The 18,557-nt window shown below is 39.7% G+C and overlaps 2 protein-coding genes across 10 annotated transcripts; one reads left to right on the top strand and one right to left on the bottom strand.

The window, feature by feature from the left end:
• Positions 1 to 306: 306 nt before the first annotated feature.
• Positions 307 to 9,680, bottom strand: LOC112059502 (cytochrome c oxidase assembly factor 8). Of its 3 annotated transcripts, XR_006176368.2 has the most exons (6): positions 9,387 to 9,607; positions 7,136 to 7,333; positions 5,837 to 5,900; positions 5,364 to 5,454; positions 4,276 to 4,394; positions 307 to 2,736 (listed from the first exon to the last, which is right to left on the bottom strand). XR_006176368.2 is itself a non-coding variant. In XM_024105149.3 (5 exons), exons 1-5 carry the CDS (start codon positions 9,504 to 9,506, stop codon positions 2,631 to 2,633), a joined length of 579 nt encoding a protein of 192 aa, XP_023960917.2. In that variant the 5' UTR covers positions 9,507 to 9,680; the 3' UTR covers positions 307 to 2,630. The 3 variants fall into 3 exon arrangements, 2 of the variants coding, with proteins under 2 accessions (XP_023960917.2, XP_042714173.2); XM_024105149.3 differs by lacking the exon at positions 4,276 to 4,394 and having other exon boundaries at positions 9,387 to 9,680; XM_042858239.2 differs by lacking the exons at positions 4,276 to 4,394; positions 5,364 to 5,454 and having other exon boundaries at positions 9,387 to 9,612.
• BAG5 (BAG cochaperone 5) lies at positions 9,599 to 18,308 on the top strand. Of its 7 annotated transcripts, none has more exons than XM_005285823.5 (2): positions 9,599 to 9,780; positions 13,627 to 18,308. In XM_005285823.5, the coding sequence occupies exon 2, from the start codon at positions 13,655 to 13,657 to the stop codon at positions 15,005 to 15,007; it is 1,353 nt and encodes a 450-aa protein (XP_005285880.1). In that variant the 5' UTR covers positions 9,599 to 9,780; positions 13,627 to 13,654; the 3' UTR covers positions 15,008 to 18,308. The 7 variants fall into 7 exon arrangements, with proteins under 7 accessions (XP_005285880.1, XP_005285883.1, XP_005285884.1 ...); XM_005285826.5 differs by having other exon boundaries at positions 9,602 to 9,780; positions 13,632 to 18,308; XM_005285827.4 differs by having other exon boundaries at positions 9,634 to 10,261; positions 13,632 to 18,308.
• Positions 18,309 to 18,557: the final 249 nt, after the last annotated feature.

Here is an 18,557-nt window from a genome sequence, read left to right as displayed (position 1 = left end):
GCCGAGAGGCCAGCAGATTCATGCACAGTCCAAATCTATATATGTCCCAGTTTAGGAGGGGAAAGGGTAGGCTGTGGCTGATACTCTAAAGTACTCCTCTACCAGGTTGTATTTTGATTTTGAACCCGAGTGTTGATTCCCCCGCTCTGCTAAATGTGAACAAACTTCTTTTATGGGGACTGTGCTTGTTTTTTCAGGACTGGGTTCTTTGAAATTCAACAACATGTAAAGGCCACCCAAACCTGGATTGTAGAAAAATATACTGCAACTATGAGTTCATGAAAAGACTTGGAGTATTACACATAACATGTTTAATGGTTTATTTCAAGATAATATTCTGAAAAGGATAAGACATTTCAAACAAACAAATATACAGCAGGGACAGTTCCAAGCTTAAACTACTATGTAATATGCAACTTTCATAACCATTATGTCCAAGGAAACATAGCAGTATTACATTGGTATTACAAGATAGAGAGAGCAAAGAGAATGAGCAAAACAGGTTGATACAGGTTTTGTGTTGATAGAAATAAAAAAAAAAAAAAATAAAAAAAAAAAAAAACAGAACCCAAAGCAGGAGAGTTCACCTGGGTATTTAGATTTACATAAATCCATAAGAGAAAATTTTGTAAGTCCGATCACAATATTACTGAAACATGTTGCATCAGGGCTCATAACCACAACTTGAAAATTAACAGATCATTTAGCCAACAGACCATTAACCCCATAAGTCATTATGTGGGTGCCCTGACATAAGTAGACCAGATTATGGGGCCATTAGTGGGTCAATGCAGGAACCACACATGGGATTTATGTGAAAAATCTTTACAGAAAGAAATAAACTGCATGTTTAATAATTTACTTGCATGGACTTTGACCTTCCAAATTCATGGATGCCCTGAGTACTGCAAGATTATTTTGTGGATCTCAAAACATCTCTAGAGGGCTGAAATATTAAGCCTTGGCCTATACACCTCCTTTGAGGGGGTATGACAGCATGAAAACAAATGCTAGCAGATGATGCTCAGAGATGTCCTTTGGCCATTCCCTCTCATCCCCCAGACCCATCCCCTAAACCTGCAGAACTCCAAATGTGCTGTTTTCACAAAATAACTTTTGCAGGGCTGGAGGGTGTGTACACACATGTGCATGTGGAGGAAATATTGTGTTGGTGCCCATTCCCACCTAGAGTTTTGAGGAAATATATTTTGTCTGTATATTTGGATCTGATTATTTTAATAGAGATATGGACCACCTGATGAGGATTGCTACCCTTGCTGATGCCAAGCAATCGGTCAAGCATGCAGTGGCCATGTGATCAAGCTCCAAACAACTGGGAGGAGATAGTGTCTACCACTGGGGACCACTTGGAAGTGTGAGAGAATGGTAACAGGTTTGTCTAGCCCCAAGAACTTCATATATTTGCTGTGAATTTTTCAAATCCAAGAATGAAGCATACATTATTTTCCACCAAATATTTGCAGTTCTACTGCTCTTTACCATTGTATCAAAAATATCACCCCTGGAATTCAAACATTCACATTTGTCCATACACATTCCATTCAGCAGAATCCACTTATCAGGTACCAAAGCAAACAACACATCTGTTCAACTTCATTAATGGGCAGGAAACACCCACAGTGCAAGGTCACTTCTTTTAAATAATACATAAATGGTACAATAAAATTGCAAGAATTAGTTTAAATAGCACACCTGACCAATGAGATGGCATTTCTTGAGCACCCAAAGCCCTCTGATGCTAGCAGGACTTTTGGGTGCTTAAGGAACCTGGTGAGAGCAGCAAGTGTTTTGAGGGTAATTAACAGGCATGAATTGGCATTTACTAGCACTTTTCACCCTCTGTATTCAACTCCCTTTCTATCATAGTTGCTAAATGACTGACAATGTTTACATTTTATTTGCTTTAAAACTAAAAAACCTTAAATTTATTCATCTGAGCTCTTACAACTGAGACATCACTTAGTCAACAAGTTTGTTTTCACAAGAATAAATCAATGAAGAAGATTCAGTTGTTTTGGTCATTTATAAGGGTATTAAATCTACATAATATTTTAAGTGTTACTTTAAAAAGGGGATTCTAATCACTCTAAATAAGAATGTGTTTAAAAATCTAAGTTAAATTTAATCAATGTACAATCACAAACTGCACTTACCTCTACGATGATTATACCAGGGTGGGAAAATTGTAGCTCATGTAGCCAGTGCAGACCATGGCCACTTCCATCTTTTATATACTGATATGGCCCATGGAGACTACAGGATGTGGAACAAGATGAATCATGGTACGTTGGATCATATCGTCTCTATGGGCTGCACTGCCAGCTTAATGACGAGGGTGGCTGCAATCTGTTCCATTGTGTGTAAATTATGTGCAGCCCTTCGGCTGTTGGTAAATTGCCAATATAGCTTTTGGTTGGGCATACTTTTGAATGTTCCAGTGTAACATGGTAATGCGAAGTCAAGATCAGCAGCTATTTTCATTCATGTGGCCCGGTATACAAAGTAAACAGTGAATTACTGCTACAGCAACTAGAGCCTGAATGTGACCACAGACAGTGTGTCAGTCCAGTCTTTACGGTGTTGTTGTATTCTATACGACATGGTGAGCGTTAATTTCCAACTTTTGTCTTTTTCCAGCCAAGCCTCCTCCATGCCCTCTCAAAGGCCACTTGTCCCATGAGGAACGTGATAGTAAAATTACGTTTGTACCATTCTCTAGATTCCAGCACCAGAAAAACAATCAGTACAAGAAGAAAAAACAGAGGAGGGGGGGAGAAAGAGGTAAATAATTGCATTAGCTATCCTAGAGGCACTGACACATGACAATTCAGTTATGACCTACCTTTTCTTTCCTCACAGCATTGATTCCCATCTAATTAGGGCTAATTTGCCTATGAAAATTTGTAAGTACTACTATTAAGTACATGGTTAAAAAGAAGTCACACATTGTGTAATCAGTCTATGGAATGCATGGCTGCAGGCACTCAGTTTAATACGCTACTAGAGTTAAAGAGGGGTTGAATAGTTTTATGGCCAATTATACCAATTACATTTGAACTTATACAAGCTAAGATAAGGGTTATCAAGCCTCATAGTTCAGAGGGAAAGTTGATCATCAAGCATTCAGAGAGAATTTTCCTTCTTATATAGCGCTGTACTATTAGCCAGGTGTATGTGTATATGCATGCATTTAGATGGGCAGAGTTGATCACTGCCAAAGGCAGAAAGAAGTCAGTCTTGAAAGATCAAATTATCTGATCCATTATGACAAATGCTAGGTTTATAAGTCAATATATATTTTATTCAGCCAGTATTCTGCTTTGCAAAGTTCATGTTCTTTAAAATGATATTTATTTTTACTTTTTTGGGGGGGGGGGGGGGGGAAGGAGGCATGCCTTTAAGAAATAATTCAGGATCTAGGTAAAACAGTCTGCACTAGTCTTTCACCTCTTGATAACTGATTTCAAATACTTTCATTTGTGAGAAGGGTAAGGATGTTTTGTCATCTCTTTCTAATTCCCAGTGGGCATCTGTCTATTTCACAAAACACTGCACAATTAGCAGGATCTGGTCAAAACAGGCTTAGCGCTGGAATAGTAGTGATGTTACTGATCAAGATCAACTGGCAGAGCTCTATGGGAAAGCTTTTATGTAGGGGCCTGGCACAATAAAGGCCTGACCCTGGATCAGGCCTTAATTAGTAGCAAACTACACATAAAATGTAACAAAGATAAAACCCAACATCTCTCTTAAAATGCATGTAAATCAACAGGTCACACTAATAATATTGTAATTGTCTCTCTTTCCCCTTTACTTCCACAATGAGAATTTTATATATGCTACGATCTCATTTCCTGTTTATTTCCTTTGCTTACACTTTTACTCCAGTTTTCAAAACTAGATAGTGTTTTCAGTATAAATATTCCTAAATGCATATTCCTGGAGCCAATGCAGTCATAGTATCAGTTAATTTTTAAAATACACTAAAAAGCATGATGAATTTTCAAATTTCAGCTCTACTGCAGCCACAACTCCCAGTCCAACTGGCAATGCTCAGAGAGTGTACAATTGAACGCATGAATAACAGATTCTATAAGCTAGGCCCTCAGAAATCAGAATGCCTACAATAAGCACTGCTATCTTCTGGGCTGTACAAGTACACTGTATAATTAAAATGATGTAATTATAGCCAGCTGAGCGGATCACAGCATAGCAACAAGGACTACATTCAGGAAGAGATTTCTGAACTCTTACCTGATAGGTGGAATATTAGTCACAGTTCACTACAGTGAGCCTTCTGATGGCCAATTCAGGGAGTAGCACTGTCTGCGTTCCCAAGCACCAGGCAATACATTTGCTACAGATGCAACCATCTTGTTATTCAAAATAAATAACCACAGCATTTTTGAGTGTCAGTGTTTTAAGGCTATTGCTGTGTGTTTTTCTGTAGTTAATAAACATTAAGGATTTTTTTTAAATGGTTCTTATGGTAAAAGTACAAAGTTACTGTACATATAACTTCAAACTATAATTCATAGTAAATATGTAATATTAAAGATCAGAATATTGTAGCAGAAAAACACTACTTCTAGTAGCACCTTAACTCTTTTGGGTCCAATACCGTTCAACACAACAAAGGAGAAAGATGCTGCATGCAAGAATAAAGATGCTAAGGATCTCTCTCAGGAGTGATCTTAGATTGGGTTCACATACAGCAAAGAAAAACCCATACAACTTCAAGTACCTCACCCTACAAAGCAAAACTAATCAATTTCAGTTTGGTAAGCTTATAGGTAAAAAATAAACAAGAATAAGTACAAATGCTAAATATTATTTAGTTTACATGGCAAATTTTTCTATTGAATGCAAAAACATTCACACATTGTCACTGCCTAATTCAATGTTTAAAAGGGACACAGTCAACTAGAGGTCTACTCAATTTTTCAAAAGTTAAGTTGTTTTACAATCACATTTCCAATTGCAATTTTTTCTCCCGTAGCTGTGTGAAAGACACCGTATAATAAAAAGGGAAACTGACTGACTGAGGGCGGATTCAGCTCCCATCTAAGTCCATGGAGAGTCTGATTAATTTCCAGGGGAGCTGGATCTAACTATAAATAGTGGAAATTCTCAAAGTGACTATACATGAAGTTCTGTCACATGCAAAGTAAACAAAATTTAAGGGAAAGATGTATTTTTCTCCTAATCTCTTTCAAACAACCTTAGGTACTACTTCTAACAACAGCAGGCAAAAAGTTTCAGACAGAAAAGCGATCTAAGTTGATGTTCCTTTAACTTAGATTAATTATGTGTATTACCCAACAGGAAGAGCACACACCTACCTGTTATAACACATGTGCTTTTTAAAATTTTTACTTAAAAAGTCCTTGTAAAAATCTGCCATTTCTTCTGCATTCAATGTTACCTTTTGACCTGAAAATAAATTTCAACATAAATACATCAAGGTTGTTCTTGTGATTAATACACTGAACTGAGGACTCAGGAAATCTTGCTCTGCTACAGAATGTGTGTGTGTGACCCACAAGCACCATTATGCAAAGAGCTACTGTAGAGATGAATGGTCTACCACACACCTGCACAGCCTTTCAAACCTTGACCAACCCGGCCTTGTTGGGCCACAGAACTGCATTGGCAGTACTGCCAAGTGATGCTCTGCAGCCATGGAGGCAGAGGCAGGATTTGCTCTTAAGTTTTTTTTAAGGAGAGTTTAAACTATCTGGTGAAAACCTAAAATTAACCAGAACCCTCCCTTTCAGAAAGCATTTAAAAATTTACAAACAATGATCTCACTGACCTGTTTCATCTTTCATTTCCAGACCTTTAGCCTTCAGTCTTGAGTAAACGAATTCTTCTTTTTCCTAAAACACATTTAACATTATAATTAAATGTATTTAATTCTTGAAGTCTGCTATCTTACTGATCAATAGTTTCAAGAATCTGAGCAATATTTATACACCAGATAATAGCTACCAATAATCAGTTAACTGGATCCTCTTCAGGAAACAATCATTTAGACCCAATTCTGTAAACTCTTAAGAATGTGCATAATTTTATTCATGCAAACAGTCCTACTGAAGTAAATGGCACTACTCATGTGAGTAAAGGTATGTATATGCTTACCTGTTTTCAGGATCAGGACCTTATATTGTAAGTTTTAAATAAGGCAACATATCACCTTTTGAGGTCTTCCTGCCTTATGCCTATTATGGTTGAATTCACAGAAAGATCTTAAGCCTTTTAAAATAAATTCATAGTTACTTAATAGAATTTTAAAAATTGGTTGCTATTTTTTTTAGAATTTTTTTTAAACTATCTTAAAAACAAAAACAAAAAACCAGAAACCGTTTTCATCACAGCTAGAGGTGAATAGATGAGTTGGTCCTCTCCAAACCTAGAATTCAACCTATTCTTCCCACGTAAGAAAAAAAAAAATTGAGGGACCAAGAGTGAAATGTACTGCTTGTAGCCATTATTTAAAAAACACATCAACAGGACAGTAAAGTTGGTGAGGGGAGCTATGTCCCTCATTTTCCCCTCAGTGATTGCATCTATGCCATTGGAGTTAGAACAATAGCTTAGTTTTCAGTAACGAGCTTTAATCTCACATTCCAGATCCTCCAGAAAAGACGATAGTCACAACCGTATATTTCTAATGTAAAAAACAAGCAGCAAAAAGTTTGGAGAATCTCTTTATACATCCTCAAGCAACAGTAAAGTACACACACTTTTTAGCTTTGCAGCTCATCTTTATATGCACTCCTCAGTATTGATAAGCTTATTTAATGGCAAAAAGACTCTACTATTATATTAATCGACTATAAAATCAGTTTAAAGCAAGGGATAAATAATTGCAAGACCACACCATTTAGTAATAGTTTATAAAGGTAAAATAATTAGTTGTAGTGCTCTCAACTATTCTGAACAGCTATACAATACAAAATGATCATGGTTCAATATCACTATACAATGCAAATTGTGAAAAATCTTTCATCTAGCCAAAACAGAATCATGTTTTCTATCAGCTGCTAATGCCGCAAATTCTTAAGGAAACTCAGCACCACCAAGTGGCTTAGTACCTCATCTACATGCTCACCTTTCTGAAAGACACATTTTGGCTTGCCCAGAATTGTTGGTTCCAAACTTGAGTTTCCTGTCTAAATTCCCTAAGTCTTCGTCCCAGTGGCGATTCATTTTTAGGAATATGAAATACTATTGGTCGGAGGTTTGACTGTCTGTCAGGAGGACCAATCCAATCATTGCAAGAATGTGCTGGAGGGCAGAAGCTTGAACCCTAAAAAAAATTACATTTAAAAAAAAATTTGCATAGTGTTTCTTAGAAAAGTATAATAAAATGTCTCACACAGTTGAGTCGAATCTTAAAACACAAGAATGAAAACAAAAAAGTTTTGAGAGTTCAGGTTAGCTTGATTTAAGTTTACATCAGTAATTCACTTTTATGATATGTTTATCAATCTGTCAGAGAGGCACAAGTGACTTTGGGTTACAATCAAAGACACAGACTACAGAAACCCTTAGATCACACTTTCATTTCTTCATGTCATGGACATTCTGTCTTGTTAATATATTTGATGGTAGCATAGGAGACTGTTAGGTACAGGATGAGTCTCGTATATATTTTCATTTGCAGTTTTCCTTGCAGTTTATTCTTTGCTTGTGTATGCTTGTAAGAGTGCACAAAGGAGGTACTAACCAGTGGTTTGTTGAGGGCGGAGTAGGGAGAACTCTGGACTACTACCATACTCTGTTAATGACTCACTTTTTGATTTTGGACAAGTAACCTACCTTCTCTGTACCACAGTTTCCCAATCTACAAAAAAAGGGTGATATTTGTCAGAGAAGCATTCTGAAGTATGTAAAGCACTCTCAGATGAAAGGCAAGGCACTATAGAAATATAAATTATTGTATGCTACCAGCATTTTTAAAGTTAAGCTTTAAAAGGGACAAAGTTATTAAACAACACCACATTCTTATTTCTCCATTTATAATTAATCTTAGTTGTATCTCGTAGGCAGGTAAACTAGTGCCCGTATGTGGTTCACACTGCAGGAGTACTCTCACTGATTGCAATGGGACTACGCACAGTGCATAAAGTTAAGTGCATGTATAAATATTTACAAGATCGGGTCCCTAATCTCATGTTCTTTATTTAGAGAGCTGAGTGAACAGGTAACACCTGCACTGTGCTAAAAAAAAAAAAAAAAAAAAAAAAAAAAAAAAAAAAAATCTAAACCCAGGTCTTGTGGAATCAACATTTAGAACAGGGATCAGAAACCGTCCCAGGCCAATGGGGGCTGCAGGAAGCAGTGGTCAGCACATCCTTCAGCCCGCGTCGCTTCCCGCAACCCCCATTGGCCTGGGATGGCGAACTGCGACCAGTGGGAGCTGCGATCAGCCAAACCTGCGGACACTGCAGGTAAACAAACCGTCCCGGCCTGCCAGCGGCTTTCCCTGACGGGCAGCGTGCCAAAGGTTGCCAATCCCTGATTTAGGACTTCGCTAATTTTGCTATATTGAGGAAATTCGGATTGTGTAAAGATTCTCAAACTCTAGCCTCTACTTGTATGATAATGTAGTTATTAGGGTCTGATTCCAAATCACTTGCTGGTTGGGTTCCACCAGACCTTACTGTTTCCTAAGCAACAGGTTCATTTATTTGCTAATCAAGAACCACATACAATTAAAAAGCGGCTAATGAGATTTTATGAGACTTGCCGTGACCCTTGGAAAATGTTTCATTTCTTGAGAAGTACTGTCCAAATACTATTCATGGTTTTACAGAACTTCTTCAAACAATTAAACAGGAAATGCAAGTAAAATCCGGTCATGAGAAACCCTGGGAATACGGGAAGCATAATAATCCAGGGAAAATATAACCCCAGAATCTGCACGCACACACACACCCCTTCCCTCACCTGAGCCAGGAAGAGAACCCAGGAGTCCTGGCTCCCAGCCTCTAGCTGCTAGAGTCTCCCTAGCAGATTCCCTACTGCCCCCGGGAACAAAGCGCACGAGTCCTGGCTCCCAGTGCCCAGCTGCACCCAGCAGGGCCCCAAATCTTGTACCGAAAACCATGGGGCAATGAGGCTCCACGCAGGTCCAGCGGTCCACCTGCCTGGAGCCTGAGGCAGGGGTGGAGTCCCCCTGCCCAGGAGAGAGGGATAGAGAGTTCTAGCTCCCCGCTCTGCCTAATGGACCCCGCGCCAGCAATACAACCCCGGCGGGGCGGGGGATCCCTCCCTCAAAACCAGGGGCCAGACCCCGGCCGGGCCGGGCTCTCAGCGGAGACTTTCCCCGTCACCCTGCGCCCCCTCTGCCTGTTTACCCGGCTCGCCGGCTCGTGCCCCCTCTCAGCGGCCAGGAGCCCCGCGCCGCCACCGGCTCCGGAGAAGCAGCGGCGCGTCCCGCTGCCCGCGCGCAGGCCCGCTCTAAGCGCTGCTGCCATCGCACCTCTCCCCGCCGCCGGCGGCTTTACGGCCTTGTCGCAAGGAGAAGGCCGCCCAAAACTTCTCCCTGCGGTGCGGCAGGCGGCGCAGCTCCGGCCTCTGGGCGGCGGTAACCGGGGCTAGAGCGTCTCGCTCGGTCTCTCGGCTGCGCAGCTCAGGCTGCCCTGCGCTCCCTTCCCCGTGCGCCCCCCGCCGAGTGAGGGCGGGGACGGGGGTCCTCGGGTTAGCCGCCGTTTGGCCTGCGGGCTGCTGACAGCCGCCGGCGGCCCACAGGTGAGAGGCCGGCGGGGAGGGGGGGGACAGAGGCGCCCGCCCGGGGGATTCTGTAGCCGGCCCATGTTCCGTGTGCGGGAGAACAGCGTCTGCTGAGCCGGGTGAGGGGCGGACGTCGCGGGGAAGAGCAGAGCAGAGCAGGGGCGGTGGGGGGCTGGTAGGGAAGGGGTCCGGGCTGCCGGGGGGACTGAGGAGAGAGGGAGGCGGGGTCTCCACGCGGGGCTCTCAGCCACCTGTGGCCCCAGGGCCGGGCTTTCGCTCGCTGCCGACGCCGCTAAGGGGGAGTTGGCTCTGGGCCCCGGCACTCGCTCTCCGTTCCCCCGGGACGCCCCCATTGTGAAGTCACCACCTGCAGGCGGTGGGGTGGCGCAGCGCGGCCCGGCGGATCCCGGCCCCTCCTGCAGGGATGTAGCGAGTCCGGGCTCCGGGGAGATCGGGGCCTGCTCCAGGGGACTATCTTCCCCCAAGGCTGCTGGCTGGGGTAGGCGCCATGTGGTTATCCCGATCTGTGGGGACTAGGGGCCATCTCACCCCCCTCCCCCATCTCCTATTTTATTGCAGGGGCCGCAGTGCTGGGGATGGTAATGGATGCTGCTTGGGGACAGGTGGTGCTGGAAGGGGGACCTCAAATGAGCTGGAAAGAGTGAGGAAAAGTGAAGAGTGAAAGTGATTAGTGAAGGGCTGCCGGGAGGGGTGGGGGGTGAAGGATACTGAATGAGGCAGGAGAGGGGTGCCAGGACTAGATGGGCACAGGTGAAGAGCGCTGGATGAGATGGATGCGGGTGAAGGGCTCTGGGTGTGTAGAAACAGGTGTAGATTGTCAGGGGTAGATGGGTGCACGTTAAGGGCACTGGATGGTGGAGGAGGCTTGTGAGGGTTGCTGGGGGTTGATAGATGTGGGTAAAAGGTTGACAATGTTGGTTGATTATAATCCCTATTCTGAATAATGCAAGTGAATGGGAAGGGTGTATTTATTTACTAGGTAGGGGTGTGTGTGTATGTATGTATATCTTACTAAAAAATTAAGGATTGGAAATTGCCTCCTTAATTTTCTTCATTGCTGAAGTAACCAATTTGTTTTGCATTGCTTGTAATTGTTATAGCTGAGGGAGTGAACAAAGACTTCTAGCGGTGTAAATTCAAAAGTGCATATTAGGGCTGGAGTACTTGTGGCACCTTAGAGACTAACATTTATTTCAGCATAAGCTTTCGATTGTAAGAGGCCAATCCATTGGCCTCTTACAATTGGTATGCGTACTTCCACCTTTTCATGTTCTCTGTATGTATAAATATCTTCTGTCTATGTGTTCCACTCCATACATCTGAAGAAGTGAGCTGTAGCCCACGAAAGCTTATGCTGAAATAAATTTGTTAGCCTCTAAGGTGCCACAAGTACTCCTGTTCTTTTTGCGGATACAGACTAACACGGCTGCTACTTTGAAACCTGATACTAGGGCTGGTGATGAATCACATTTAACTCATGCGATTAACTCAAAAATTAATCACAGTTTTAGTCGCACTGTTAAACAATAGCATACCAATTGAAAATTATTAAATATTTTTGGATGTTTTCTACATTTTCAAATTTATTGATTTCAGATACAACACAGAATACAAAGTGTTCACTGCTTACTTTATATTATTTTTTATTACAAATATTTGCATTGTTAAAATGATAAAAGAAATAGCATTTTTTCAATTCACCTCATACAAATACTCTAGTGCAATTTCTTTATTGTGAAAGTGCAACTTACAAATGTAGATTTTTGGGGTTTTTTGTTACATAATTGCATGGGGTGAAAGTAGCTTAAAGGACTTATTGGTACGCATGGTGGACGGGGTCCTAGGCAAGGTTGGGGAGGGTGGCTCTGGGCCCCCAGAAGGGGAGGTGCCTCAGGCAGAAGGGGCAGGGCTGGAGCCAGATTCCCCCAGCCAGTGCTGCCTGGCCAACGCCGCCCCGGGTTCCAGCAGCGATTTAAAGGGCCTGGGGCTCTGGCCACTGCTACACTGGCAGTGGTGGCTGGGAGTGCTGGGGCTTTGGTGGTGATCTAAAGGGCCCGGGGCTCCAGCCGCTGCCGCGAGCCCCAGGCCCTTTTAAATCACCAGGCCCCGGTGGCCCCCCATCAGTGGCGCTGTCGGTACAGTCCTTAAAGCGCTCCCTGGCAGCGCTTTAATGTTGGCTGTGTACCGGCCGATACTGGCAGCCACTTGTTTTACTGGTACACTGTGCCGGCCCGTACCAGCTTACTTTCACGTCTGAACTGCACTCAAAAACAAAACAATTCAAAACTTTAGAGTCTACAAGTCCACTCAGTCCTACTTCTCGTTCAGCCAACTGCTAAGACAAACAAGTTTGTTTACATTTACGGAAGATAATGCTGCCCACTTCTTATTTACAATGTCACCAGAAAGTGAGAACAGGCGTTCGCATGGGACTTTTGTAGCCAGCATTGCAAGGTATTTACGTGCCAGATATGCTAAACATTCGTATGCCCCTTCATGCTTTGGCCACCATTCCAGAGGACATGCTTCCATGCTGATGACGCTTGTTAAAAAATAATGCCTTAATTAAATTTGTGACTGAACTCCTTGGGGGAGAATTGTACGTCTCCAGCTCTATTTTACCTGCATTCTGCCATATATTTCATGTTATAGTAGTCTCAGATAATGACTCAGCACATGTCATTTTAAGAACACTTTCACTGCAGATTTGGCAAAACGCAAAGAAGGTACCAATGTAAGATTTCTAAAGATAGCTACAGCACTTGACCCAAGATTTAAGAATCTGAAGTGCCTTTCAAAATCTGAGAGGGATGAGGTGTGGAGCATGCTTTCAGAAGTCTTAAAAGAGCAACACTCTGATGCAGAAACTACAGAACCCAAACTACCAAAAAAGAAAATCAACCTTCTGCTGGTGGCATCTGACTCAGATGATGAAAATGAACATGCGTCGGTCCACACTGCTTTGGATCGTTATCGAGCAGAACCCATCATCGGCATAGACACGTCCTCTGGAATGATGGTTGAAGCGTGAAGGGAAATATGACTCTTTAACGCATCTGGTATGTAAATATCTTGTGACCCCAGCTACAACAGTGCCATGTGAACACCTGTTCTCACTTTCAGGTGAAACTGAACAAGAAGCGGGCAGCATTATCTCCTGGAAATGTAAACACACTTGTTTGTCTGAGCGATTGGCTGAACAAGAAATAGGACTGAGTGGACTTGTAGGCTCTAAAGTTTTATATTTTGTTTTTGAATGCAGGGTTTTTTGTACATAATTCTACATTTGTAAGTTCAACTTTCATGATAAAGAGATTGCACTACAGTACTTGTGTTAGGTGAATTGAAAAATACCGTTTCTTTTGTTTTTTACAGTGCAAATATTTGTAATAAAAATATAAAGTGAGGACTGTACAATTTGTATTCTGTTATAATTGAAATCAATATATATGAAAATGTAGAAAACATGGAAAAATTTAAATAAATGGGATTCTATTATTGTTTAACAGTGCAATTAATTTTTTTAATTGTGATTAATTTTTTTAATTGCTTGACAGCCCTAGTGCAGATAATTTAATAGGAAGAAGCTTGCAAACAGCATTAGAGATATATGCACCAAAGAACAGGGAAATATTGTATGTTTTGAAGTTGTGGTTCACTCCTTTTTTTTTAAACTTACACCAGTAAATAAAGTCTCTGTAGCTTTTTAGCTCAAATTAGTTTATTAAATATTTTAAAGTGACTTGAGGCCTTATAAAAGTTGTTAAAGGTAGTATGAAATATGTCTGTCAGCGTCTGATATAATTTTGTCAGTCATAGTTCTTATTCTTGCCTTATTTGTAGTTCAGTTGGAACTGGAGGATATAAGATAATGGATATGGGTAACCAACACCCTTCCATCAAAAGGCTGCAAGAAATACAGAAAGAAGTCAGAGATATTGAACAGCAGGTGGTAATTTTCAGTGGCCTGTCTACTGACCGGGATTACAAGAAACTGGAGAGGACTCTGACTAAACAGCTTTTTGAAATAGATTCTGTAGATACTGAAGGAAAAGGGGACATCCAGCAGGCAAGAAAACGAGCAGCCCAGGAAACAGAGAGACTACTCAAGGAATTGGAGCAGAATGCGAACCATCCACACAGACTGGAAATAGAGGCCATATATAAGGAAGCTCAATCATTGGTGGAACGTGAGATCACACCTTTTTATAAAGGTGGCAACTGTATAACTGATGAATTTGAAGAGGGTATTCAGGATATTGTATTGAGACTCACTCAAGTGAAAACTGGAGGAAAAATCTCGTTACGGAAAGCAAGATATCGCGCTCTGACAAAAGTGTGCGCAGTTCAAGAGATTATAGAAAGCTGTATAAAGCAGCAACCTTCCCTGCCACTCTCCAGTGATGCACATCCTTCGGTCTCAAAAATTAACTCAGTTATGTGTGATGTGAACAAGGCTAGGGGAACTCTTATTGCAGTCTTAATGGGAGTAAATAATAATGAGACTTGCAGGCATTTATCCTGTGTGCTTACAGGTCTGATTGCTGATTTGGATGCTTTGGATGTTTGTGGTCACACAGAAATAAGAAATTACAGAAAGGAAGTGGTGGAAGAGATCAACAAATTACAGAAATATCTGGATTTGGAAGAGGAAGCGGACTCTGCTCATGCTTATGACTTGGCACAAAATCAATCCATTCTAAAAATAGAAGAGATCCGCAAAAAAATGAAAGAAGTTCATTCTTTACTTTTCAAAGCAGAAAATGCTTCTGATTTGTACTTGGGATGCAAGGCAGAACTGCAAGGTTTAATTGCCCACTTGGATGAAGTGAGTCCAGGAAAGAACCCGTGTATCAGAGAAGCCAGGAGAAGAGCAGTAATAGAAGTGCAAACTCTTATAACATATATTGATTTAAAGGAAGCACTTGAAAAAAGACAAATGTATGGTGAACAAACTGTTGTGGAACACCAATCCCATAAGGCAGTCTGGAGTGTTCTTGGACACTTGTCTCAGATTCAGAGGGAAGTGCTCTCTTTTGATGGAAACAGAACTGATAAGAACTACATGAGACTAGAAGAGCTCCTCACTAAGCAACTTCTGGCACTTGATGCTGTTGATCCACAAGGAGATGAGCGATCTAAAGTTGCCAGAAAGCAGGCAGTAAAGCTTGCACAGAATATTCTTTACTATCTAGACATGAAAACAGATGAGTGGGAGTACTAGAAAAGCAGTGGCCTGATGTTAGATATTGCTTTCTTTTTTGCACTTTATGTAGACTGATAGTTCCCATGAGCTGCACATGATTAAAAGTTGTGTTTTTATATTCACTCGGGTTATGGAGATTGTGTAAATAGTTGGATTGACTATATGGCAGCTATCCCACACTTTCACCCACTTGCCATGGCAATTGTCAGTACACCATTTTTTCTATTTTGGTCACCATGTTATGTGGGAGATATGGCTGTCTTGAGGAATTGCATAAGTATCAGAGTCTAATATTTGGTCAAACTGTTTTTTAAAGAAACCTAATGCAAAAGTCAGAGAATGCACGTTTCTCAAAGATGCAGGAATTTCCTTAAAATACAGTACTGGAAAAACTATTTAAAGAAGACTGGGAATTTAAGATTATTGGCCAAATGCAAGATTAGATCCATCAACTTTACAGCAGCATGGACATACTTCTAATGTGTTATTCTAATCAAAAAATTAAATACAAAAAAATGTTGGCTATTTATTTCTGTGTTTGATTTGGTTCCATCCATTTCACCTTACTGTGTTTTTTTGGTTTTACAATGTAGCTGTATTATAATACATGTTGGAAATTAACATTTACATACATAATGACTGGTTGTATCCATTTTCTTGTTGTACTGGACATCTAGGAAAGAGTCCCTCAAATTCAGGCTGTCATCTTATTAGAAGGTAGCGATGAGACTTGAAAGACAGGAAAACTATAGTATACATTGATTAGATAAATGTGAGGGTTTTTTTACTGCCATCCATAAATCCCTGAAAACTGCACTGGATTATCTTTAATTGCCATTTAGATGTATTTTAACTCAGTTATTGGATGTAGATTTGATGGGTCTTCTCAGCAACCTATGAGAATGGAAACCACTTTAAAATGACTTAAGTCAGTGGGTACTTCTAATTTAACCTTGTAAATATAGTTAGTCACAAAATTGTTCATAATTTGTCGCATTTCATACTGGTCATATGTGATCTCAGACATAAGACTCAGAAAAGGCTTGCTTATGGTGTGATGTTCTTTCTTCAGCTCACAAGCAGTTAGGTTAGTTCTGCAGCTTGTTAAATAAACCTGATTCTATTTCTACATGCACTTTCCTCTTCCTTTGTGGATATAGGAATTTAGTAGCCAATATAAATCATACCAAAAGTGTGCTACTGTAGAAGTATCATACAGAATGCTGCACTAAGTGGAATAATGGATCAAAAATGTTTAAATATAGCTGTTTTCCCATATAGCTCTTTTCATGTTAGATTTATAAATTACTACTTTGTAATGGATTATTTATTTGCAACATTTTAACTAGTGTAAATCATTTCAGATATTTTATATTTTAAATACACTAATTAGAGAAAACAAAATATTTTTTTGAGAGACAAGTGCCTTTTAACAACACCTTAAAGTTACACCACCTTAGATAGATACAGGAACTGTTTGTCTAATGGCAGCATGATGCGTTTATAGTCATCTCTACCAATTGGATTTTTCTATTTACAATTCAGCTATAATATGTACCAAATGAAATAAAGTGATATATTTGGGGTCAGCTGTGACTAGATGTTTGAGAGTGGGACTTGGACTCAGGAAATTTGGGTTCTGTTCCCAACTCCCCACACAATGACTTGCTTAGTGATCTTGGGCAAGACAGCCAGCGCCTCAGATTGGAAGAAGGGGATAATAATAGTTACTCACCTTTATAAAGTGCTTTGAAATCTCTGGATGAAACAAGCTATGTAATTTCAAAGTATGATTATTCTGATTCACTGATTTTTTGTTCTACTGTTGACTTTTGTACATTATTTGTCAAATGATTTTTTTAAAATTAAATATAGTTGGTAAGTCATAACCCAATACTGAAGATGTATTCTTCAGATGCTTCTCCCTATTTTTTCAATTCATGTGGGCCCTTATCTGTACCCATCTTTTTCCCTTTTTTTTTTTTCTTCAAATCACATCTGCTTGGAATTACAGTTTAACCTATCTACTTTTGCATTTCTTATTCTGTTGGCTAAAACAAATTGATTATTAATGGTGTTAAACATCTGAATTATTTTGCTAATGTTTACAAAGGTCATTTCAGATTTTGCTAAGTACTTAAATTGTAGTCATAACTTCTAATATACAATTGCAACTTTCATGACAACAGTTGGATAATGCTTATTATATTTAAGTTTAATTACTATGATAATTGTTACTGTCTGGTCTCTTCAATGGTTAGATGTACAGCCATTGTTTAAAAAAAATCAAAACATTCATATTCCTCTGTAGGTCATGTGAAGCTTTCAGCATTTCTAATTTTTTTTCTGTAAAGGTGGATAAGATAGTTTATATTTTTTTTCTATTTAAGATTTGCTTATCTCAGCTTTTGTGAAAGGTTGATTCTTTAAAAAGGCAAAAGCATCAGATGGATTGAAAAATGATTAACTCAATAGATTCCAGTTCCAACATATTGTGTGATCTTAGCTTTTTGCATTTTTAACAGTCTTCTGCTCATGAGTTAAATGTGCAGCATTTAAGATTTGTGGAAATCCTTATCTGGTGCAGTATTTGTAAGCAGTTTCTGCATGAATCGTAAACTAAATAAGCTAAACCAAAAAAAGTATGGTGCATGGATTTTACAGAATCCAGTTTCTGTGCTGAAGAATGTAATTTCTTTGTTTTGTATACAAGATGGCTGGGGAACACACTTGCTTTCTGGTAAATAACTATCCAGCAAGATGTAAAAGGACCAACTCACAAAAAGCCTACATTTTATTAGTAAGTGGAATGGAAAGGCTTTTGTGTGTGCTGTGCTGTTGCATCTTAGCAAAATAAATGAATGGATGTATTTTTTGTTATGTTTTGAGAAAGTTGTAAATCATGATACTTGTTTGCTGATTATATTGATTTATGAGCAAATTTGATTTGAAGTATCCCAATCTTGATTTCGTGGTAACCCACGACCATTTCCCTCCTTCTTTCCAGTTTAGTGGATTTTTTTTTGTTTAAAGTGTGCTTAATGGAAAAGTTTGTAACTAATGATTGTACATAAATCTTCTTTAAAATGTGTATATCCAAATTTATCTGTATGCATTATACTGCATTGGTCTAAATTCAGAGTTAAATATTGTTTTATTATATCCTTAATTATTAATAAAATATTTTGCTGCCGTGTACTTGTAGTTGACTTATGTTCTCTCCTATTGCCTTTTCTTAAATTTTTGAATGTTAATTATCAGAATGTAACTGATTTCATTGACAGGAAACTCTGAGTTTTTATTAAAGATATAGAGGCAAGTTTGTGTTCTCATCTTTATTTTCCTAAAAAAACACAGTAAAGAAACAAAATTTTAAAGTTCAAGCTGTGGGATTAATTCATCTCCCTTTTAAATCTTGCTTCTTCAGTCTGCTGTATACCCAGACTGTGCACCAAAATAATTAAATCAATTTTAATTTGCACTTTATTTCAGTGCAAACCTGTCCTTGGATTCTCTTATTTTTGGTTCTCTTTTGATTGTATAATCTGTTATTACCTTATAAAAGAAT

Source organism: Chrysemys picta, chromosome 4 (genome assembly GCF_011386835.1).
Source record: "Chrysemys picta bellii isolate R12L10 chromosome 4, ASM1138683v2, whole genome shotgun sequence".
Lineage (NCBI taxonomy): Eukaryota > Metazoa > Chordata > Testudines > Emydidae > Chrysemys > Chrysemys picta.
The sequence above is the reverse complement of the archived record's forward strand: the minus strand, read 5'-3'. Positions and strand labels throughout refer to the sequence as shown.

Coding starts and splice junctions, on each gene's coding strand:
- BAG5 (XM_005285823.5), top strand. CDS start 13,655: ATGGATATGGGTAACCAACACCCTTCCATCAAAAGGCTGCAAGAAATA.
- LOC112059502 (XM_024105149.3), bottom strand. CDS start 9,506: ATGGCAGCAGCGCTTAGAGCGGGCCTGCGCGCGGGCAGCGGGACGCGC. Junction 5,901..7,135: donor AAAATGTGTCTTTCAGAAAG/GTGAGCATGTAG, acceptor AATGTGTTTTAG/GAAAAAGAAGAATTCGTTTA. Junction 5,455..5,836: donor GGAAATGAAAGATGAAACAG/GTCAGTGAGATC, acceptor ATTTATTTTCAG/GTCAAAAGGTAACATTGAAT.